At 67.7% G+C, this 8,001-nt stretch overlaps 1 protein-coding gene across 1 annotated transcript in view; it reads right to left on the reverse strand.

Annotated features, from left to right (window-relative positions):
• Positions 1 to 2,618, reverse strand: part of MYO18B (myosin XVIIIB) — a 51,072-nt gene extending 48,454 nt beyond the window's left edge. Inside the window, exons 1-3 of the mRNA XM_088525050.1 lie at positions 2,479 to 2,618; positions 1,150 to 1,250; positions 542 to 605 (exon numbers count right to left, since the gene is read on the reverse strand). Of these exons, the coding sequence (XP_088381176.1) occupies positions 542 to 605; positions 1,150 to 1,250; positions 2,479 to 2,604 (291 nt within the window). The 5' untranslated portion in view covers positions 2,605 to 2,618. The remainder of the gene's footprint in view (positions 1 to 541; positions 606 to 1,149; positions 1,251 to 2,478) is intronic.
• Between the last annotated feature and the right edge of the window lie 5,383 nt (positions 2,619 to 8,001).

Below are 8,001 nucleotides of genomic sequence, written 5' to 3' on the forward strand. Positions count from 1 at the left end.
AGGGAAGTGGATTAATCCAACAGGGCAGCAGGCGGCAGCAGCTCGGCCGCTCCGCTGGCAGCGGTGCCGGCCTGGGCTCCGGGATGCGCGGCCGGCACCGGGATGCACCGGGCACGGCCCACGCGGCATCCCGGAGCCGGGCCTCAGGGGAAGCTGCTTCCCGTCCCAGGGCCAACGAGGCTGCAATTCCGCAGGGTTTGAACAGCTCCTTCCTCAGCACTCGCAGACTTTAACGTGCAGCCCTGTCCCCTTCAGGCAGCACAAGGAGGATCCCAGCCCCGTGCATCCTGCTTGCAACCTGGGATTTGCACAGCGGAGAAACTCTGCAGGAAGGATTTGCTAAGGCTGGGCTAATATTTCAGCCAAAAGCTATTTTCATGCTGTTCCACAGCTGATCTGACGCTGAAGGAAGCCATAGGAAAACTGGAGGGTTCCTGCCAACTGGCATGTGCAGACGGAGGCTGCCGCGGCGCGAGGCTGCTGCGCGGGGGACGCAAGCAGGCAAAGCAGGAGTTAATGCAGCTGGTTTGTCTGTGCCTACCTTGGCAAATGGCTTGATTCCAAAGGAGTTGCTCTCAGCCATCTGGTGCAAATGCAGCATTGTCCTGAAAGCAGTTATGAAAAATGAAAATGAAGCTGTACCTCTGTGCAACACGACAGGGCTTATTGCTCTGCAAAGGGAAGAGGGGCTGCTGCGTGCAAACGATACCAAAATGCACAGGCCCGCGTGGAGCTCAGCACCGGCACCGGAGCTTGCACAAAGCAGTTGCTTTGCCAGGAGAGGCACCACAAGCATTGGGAAGATTGTAGTTTTTTTTCTTTGCCTGAGGTTCCCAAATAGGCTCCAAAACCCCTCTAAAGCACCACAGGATTCAAAACGCAATCTCTGGGGCCCCAGGGCTTGCTGAGCCAAAGGGTAACGATCAGGAAAGGACCCCTGTGGCAGTAGCTCCCAAACCCTTATCTGGAAGGATTTCCCTCCTCTCCTGCACCACAGGAATCCGTGCCCTCCACGCCAACCCGTTTCCCCTGTGCTCCGCTCTTCTCACAGGGGCCTCAAACCCCACATTTTTGGACATAAACGGGAGAGGTCCTTGGCGGGGGCCCTGGGGACCGCGGAGCTCCTACGCGCTGCTTCCCCGCACCTACCTCTGCGCCGTGTCCAGGCCTGCCAGCATCATGGCGAAGACGTTGAAGTTGCTCTCCCCGGGCGGCTGCTGCGCCACGCGGGCTCTCTCCAGCAGCACCGTCTGGCGGAGGGCAGAGACCGGCGTGAGCCGCGAGCGCCAGCGCGGGCAGAGCTGCACCCCGGGCACGAGCGGGCACAGCAGCGGGAGCACTGAGAGGGGCCCTGGGCATTTACTCGTGGTGCCAAGGCTGGGCTTTGGAGGGGCTGTGTCTGCAGGCTGCTCCCGCTGCACCGGGGCGGCCAGCTCCGCACGCAGAAGCCGGAGCAGAGCCGCCCCTGGGTGCTCTATCCCGCCCCACAGCAGGGCTGGGAAGCCGAGGGCCGTGACAAAGCTGCCGTGGGGTCTGTGTCCCCGCAGCGGATGAGCCATTGCCAGGGCTTAGGGCTATACCAGGCTCCTCGGCATAGCGGCTCCTGGAGCTGCCCCAAGGAATGCGGCCTGCCGAGCTGCGGGTTCCCGGCTCCCCCTCCTCCAGAGGCATCCCGGGAAGCTGCCGGCGGGGACGGGAGGGTGAAGGTTCCCAGGGCACGTTCTGCTCCTGAGAGGCCGCCGAGCTGGAGGGCGCTGCGCCCGGCCAAGGCACGGAGCGAACGGGGGCGAGTTCGGGGCAGAAATGGGAAACCCTCACAGTTCCCTACCAGCAGACACCGGTTCAGGACTCCCCCTCCTCTAACTCAGGCCCGGGTAGCATGGACAGGTTTGATTAAAAAGCCTTTGTGCGGTGACGGTGACAAAAACCCCCAGAGGCTGCTGCTGCATTCCGAGGCTCACGTGCGAGGGGCTGCTAATGAAATGCTGAATTCTGCATCCTCGCAAGCACTGCGGCTCCGCTCCATGCTCCCTGCCAGGGCAGGGGTGGTGACAGCCGCAGGGGACCTGGCCTTGCCATTAGCAGAGCTGCCGCTCGGCTGCCATGGAGGGACACGGACCCAGCAGGAAGGACGGGGCGAGGACACCAGGTTTCCTCCTGAGAACAGGAGTGTTCCTCTACCATAGTGGAAATAACGGGAACATCTGGACTGGGAAAGCCATTAAGCACCGCTCTGATGTTCACCCTCGTTCTTGGCCATAACCAACGCTTCTCTGCACACCCCTGAGCAGGACGGAGCCCGTTTCATGGCAAAGCAGAGGCCGCTGCTCCTCCTGCCACCCTCGGTGCCCGCTGCTGCTCTTCAGTGCGGAGGAGCAGGGCATGGGGCAGGGGCCCTTGTGGGACCCCAGTGGGACCCCAGTGCCCATCAGCAGAGCCCCGTGGCAGGCGCGGGCTGCGGCGGGACCGCGCCGGTACCTGCAGGTGGGCTGCCGTTATTCGCCCGGCGGCGCTGAAGTCCAGCGAGAGGACCATGGAGAAGCGCGTGGAGCTGCTGCTGTGGCTGCTGCTCACCGAGCCGAAGGCTTCAAGGACCGTAAACATGGCCTGGATCTTCTCCACTGCAAAGGCAGCACCAACGGGCCGGGCGTTGTGGCGTCAGGAGCGCGTCGCGCCCGGCGCTGCCCCCCAGGGCAGCCCTCGCTGCCGCCACCTCCGTCCCGTTGCGAGGACACCCCTGTACCCGCAACATGGTGGGACATCCGACCCAAACCTGTCCCCAGGGCTGCCCCACGCCGCGGGTCCCCCCTGGGGCGGCTCCGGCCCTACCTGTGACGGTGCCGTCCACGGTGCCGGCCGTGGCCGCCAGGTGCTCGAGGGCGCCGCGGCAGCAGGCGGTGCCGCCCGCGCCGGCGCGGCCCAGGGGCAGCAGGGCCTGCGGGCGCCGCTGCAGCAGCAGGTTGCGGTAGGCGCGCTGCGCCAGCGCGCGCACGTGGGGCCCCGCCGCGTCCCGCGGCCCCGCCGGCGCCTGCAGCGGGGACAGCGCGTCAGCGCGCACGGCCCCATGGAGCCCCCCGGCCCGCTGAGGGGAGGCGCTGCCCCATGTCCCCCCTAGTCCCTCCTGTCCCACCAATGGGGAGGTGCTGCCCCATGTCCCCCCTGATCCCCCGTGTCCCACTGAGGGGGAGGCGCTGCCCCCTGTCCCCCCTGGTCCCTCCTATCCCACTGAGGTGCAGGCACTGCCCCGTATCCCCCCTGATCCCCTATGTCCCAACGATGGGGAGGCGCTGCCCCATGTCCCCCCTGATCCCCCCTATACCTCTGAGGGGGAGACCCTTCCCCTTGTCCCCTAGATCCCCCTGTCCCACTGAGGTGCAGGCACTGCCCCATGTCCCCCTTGATCCCCCCCTGTCCCACCAATGGGGAGGCACTGCCCCTTGTCCCCCCTGATCCCCCTGTCCCTCTGAGGGGGGGACCCTTCCCCACATCCCCCCAATCTCCTTGTCCCGCTGAGGGATGCCCCTCAGCACCCGCGTGTGCCGGTGCTGCAGCAGAGACACTGCCACAAGCATCGCGGTGGCTGCTGTGACAGTCACAGGGTGCCACCTGCCGGTGCCAGCAGCGGCCCTCAGCTGCCATCCCCGCCGTGGGGACACGGCCCCTTGCCCCACGGCGGGTTGCCCTCACCTTGGCGCCGGGGCTGGCGCGGATGGCGAGCAGGCCGGGCCCCGCGTAGGTGCAGCGCAGGCGGGCGCCGTAGCGGCGCTGCAGCGTGTGCAGGGCGCTGCACTCGTTGAGGCTGCTCAGCGACGCCACGTCCTCGGCCAGGTCCAGGCTGGGTGGGTTGGTCTGGGGGCAGAGCGGGGCGACCCGCTACAGGACCCACCGGCCCCTTGGCACTGCCCCGGACCCACCGGCTCCTTGTGCGCTGCCCCGCTCCCCATGGATCCCCCCGGACCCGCTGGCCTCGCACCCCACAGACCCCCCTCGCCCGACTCCTTTGGGGCTGCCCCAGCAGCTCTCGATCCCCCCAGCACCCCTCAGCCCTGCCAGATGCCCCACAGACTCCTCTCAGCCCCTGCTGCTCCTTGGGGGCTGCCCCATGGATCCCCATTGCCCCCCCGGCTCCCCAAGGGCTGCCACAAGCCCCACAGACCCCCCTGGACATCCGCGGCCCCCCAGCTCCGCACTCCCCTCACCACAACCCCAGGCCCCACGGAGGCTCCGGGCCGGGCGCTCACCCGCTGCACGTTGTCCTCGTCCACCTCGGTGACGCTGCCATCCGCTTCCAGGCGGAGCCGCACGCGGCCCGGCGGCGGCTCCGGCGTCCCCACGTCCGGCTTCAGCTGCGTGGCTGCAAGGGACGCGCGGGTGAGTCCTGGCCCCGCGGCCGGCGCGGAGCGGGGACACGAGCGGGGCCCTTCCCAGCGCTCGCAGCAGCCCCGCACTCCACAAGGATTCCCAGGATGCCCATGACCCCGGGCACCGGGAAGCAGCAGCAGGGGAGGGGAATTACCGAGCACAAAGCCGTCCTGCTGCACCAGCCACACTTTCCCGGCTTCGTACCACGCGTCCCTCGGCGCCTGCGGAGAGAGCGGAGCCGGGCAGAGCGCGGTGCCGTGTTCCGGAAAACCCCCGGCTGCAGAGGTGCCTCCCGCCACCCGAACGCCCCTCGCGAGGCCACGTGGCTGCGAAACGCTGCACGAGGCTGGAGGGAAACGCACCCGCACGCAGAGCGTTACCTGCTCCGGGTCCGCGCTCCCTGCAGGCTCCTCTTGCTTTTCCGCAGGATCTTCCTTGTCCTTCCCCGTCTCCTTTGTCAGGGCTACCAACTTTCCCTGGCTTGCTCCTTGCTCTCCCTTGGAGCCCTGTGCCTCTTTTTTGGCTTTTCCAGGATCTTTGATGTCCACCAGCTCCTTTTTAGCTTTCTCGGGATCTTTGACATCACCCAGCTCCTTCCTGGCTCTCGCGGGATCTTTGACATCTCCTGGCTCCTTCTTGGATTTCACAGAATCTTTGATGTCTCCCATCTTCTTGGCTTTCCCGGGATCTTTGACATCCACCGGTTCCTTCTTGGCTTTCCCGGGATCTTTGATGTTCGCCAGGTCTTTCTTGCTTTTCCCAGGATCTTTGACGTCCAACAGCTCCTTCTTACTTTTCCCGAGATCTCTGACGTCCACTAGCTCCTTCTTGGCTTTCCCGGGATCTTTGACATCCAATAGCTCCTTCTTAGCTTTTCCGGGATCTTTGACGTCCAATAGTTCCTTCTTGGCTTTCCCGGGATCTTTGACGTCCAATAGTTCCTTCTTGGCTTTCCCGGGATCTTTGACATCCAATAGCTCCTTCTTGGCTTTTCCAGGATCTTTGATATCCCCTGGCTCTTTCTTGGCTTTCCCTGGATCTTTGACGTCCATCGTCTCCTTCTTGGCTTCTTCCTCTTTCTTCATTTGCTCTGGTTCCTTCTCGCTCTTGCCCTTGCCCGGGGGCTCCTCGTGGCACTTTGTGGTCGCTGCCTCCTTCTTGGCGCTCCCTTTGCTCTCCGGCACCTCCCTGTCGCTCGCTGGGCCCCGGCGGCACCGCGGAGGTGGCGGGGGGCTGCCCCCCGCGCGGGGGCCCTCGAGGCCGCTCCGGGCGCCGGGGGGCTCCGGCCGAGGGCTGGCTGCTGCGGTTTTGCCGGGGACGGTCTTTGGGTCGGGGACAGTCTTTGGGTCGGGGACGTCACCTCCCTGGCGGGCTCCGCCGGGGCCGTTGTGCAGGAGCTGCCCCTCGGCGCGCGGGGGCTGCGGACACAGTGGAGCGCTCAGGCGGGCGCAGGGAGGTGCCCGGCGCTCACCGACCCGCACCGGGACCCCCGCGCTCACCCCGCTCAACGGAGGAAGGGGAACCAGGGAACGCTTCACTCTGCTTAATTACTAGCCTTGCAATTAAGCAAGCCCAGGATGGCAAATCCTGGTAATGAGGTCACGAGCTCCGTGCCTAAGCCCGGCCGCTCAGCAGAGGCCTGGGGCTGGCTGCAGGGTGCAATGGGCTGCTGAGGGCCACCCCGTGGCGCTGCCCCTGCCTGGGCATCCCCCTGCCCTGCTGTGGGCCCGGCGCCCCTGCGGCCTGTCCGGGCTAACAGGACCCCAGTGCAAGGAGACGGGGAGGACGGGGACACCCCCTGTGACAGCGACGGCTTCGACCGGGCAGCGCGCAGGTGCCCGGCCAGCACACACGGTGCACGGCAGAGGGGACGCGCGCGCCACTTACGTCCTCTTTCGCGGTCTCCTTCGCCTGCTTCCTCAGCTTCGCTTCCTTGGACTCCTTCTCGGTCTCCCGGACGAGCTGCTTGATGAAGCCTCCGGGAATGACGGAGAAGAGCAGCGGCGGGGAGGAGGGCGGCGGGCTCCGGTCCTCCTCCCGGATCTGTGGGCGGCAGCGGAGGGCGCGTTGCAGGGGCAGCGCAGGGGACACGGCCCGGGCAGAGCTGGTCTGGGACAGCCCGGGCTGAGCTCCTGGCTGGGCACTGCCAGGCGCCAGGGCAGGACGGCCAGAGCGGGCAGAGGCCTCGCGGCGCTCGTTGCGGAGGCAGCAGCACACGAGACCCGGCAGCGCCAACCCGGCAGCACCAGCGCCCCGGCCACGCTCGGCTCTGCTCCAGCTCTGCTCCAGCTCTGCTCAGGGCGGCGACCAGGCCCATGCGAGGAGGCCTCTGCGAGCAGCAGGAGGAGAAGCGCAAAGAGGAGCCCCGCAAAGAAGCACCGCCGAGACCCCGCGGTGCCGCCAGCTCCGGGGCAGCCGGACAGGCGCGTGCGGCACCTGCGGGTCCCTGCACCCCGGGGCAGCCGCGTGCTGCTGGTGGTGCCTTTGCTCTGAGTCACCTGCGGGCGCTGCCAAGCACCAGGGCCCAGAACAGCCCTGGGGCACTCGCAGCTCCTTCCCCCAGGCCATGGGGCTGCACCCCGCAGGGCTCCCCGCAAGCTGCGCTCCGGCCCCTCTGCATGTGCCACCATGCAGGGACGAACCGCGGCAGCCAGAACCAACCCCAGCAGCCAGGACTGGCCCTTTGCACAGCCCAGCGAGCGGGGAAGGTGCCCCAAAGCAGGAAAGTTGGGCGGCAGCGCCCGCCGTGGCCCCGAGCAGGAAGCAGCGCAGGGCGCAGGCGGCACGAGGAGCGGGGCTGAGCCGGGCAGCACCGGCAGACACTTCCCTTCTGCTCCCAGAGCGCCAGGCGGGAGGAGATGGCCATGGCGGCGGGGCCGGCAGCGCCTCGCACGGCACCACGGACACTTTACGGGACCGCGCAGGGTCCGGAGAGAGGGAGAGAACAGAGAGGAGAGCGTTAGTGAGGCGGGTGCGGGGTCCGGAGCCACGGCGGTGCCGGAGCCGATCCCTGTGGATCCGGCAGTCCTGGCGCTCCCGGTCGCTCCACGGCGCCGGCGCGGCTCCGGGGTGTCCCGGCTCTGGGTGTGCGGGAGCCGGGGGAGCCCCGGTCCCGCTCGGGGCCACTCCGGGCTTCACCTGTGCACATCATTCACGCACCGCGCGGGCCGGGGCGCGTCGCGGCACCGCCGCCGCGTTGGCCGGTACCGCGGCGCGAGAGGCATTTCCATGTACAGTAAAGGGCAGGAGTGCCGGGAACGGCCCCCGTCCCAGCTGACCGGTGTCACTTGCCTTCTTGGGCGAAGGCCTCGGCGCCGCGTGCCGGGCTCTGCCAGCACCGCCGGGGGGGGATCTGGGGGCCGCGGAGCCCTCCCGGTGCCCAACGCCGCCCTCGAGCCGCCCCGTCCGGCCACAGCGCGGGGGACAGCAGTGGCGGCATCGACACACGGGGAACGGGGGAAACGGGAGGCCCAGGGGCCCCTGCCTTGCCCGAGCCCTGGCGCAGCAGCGGGGCTGCCCGGTGCGGAGCCGGGATGCTGGTGGCTCCCCCGTGACACCGGGGCTGGACCCGGGAAGCCCAGGCCTGGGATGCAGCTGCCCGGGAGCCTCGGAGGCCCCGGGATTTCCAGCACAGCCCCC

The sequence above is a fragment of the Tinamus guttatus genome, unplaced genomic scaffold (genome assembly GCF_059628265.1).
Source record: "Tinamus guttatus ecotype Peru unplaced genomic scaffold, ASM5962826v1 Tinamus_guttatus_pri_ptg000223l, whole genome shotgun sequence".
Lineage (NCBI taxonomy): Eukaryota > Metazoa > Chordata > Aves > Tinamiformes > Tinamidae > Tinamus > Tinamus guttatus.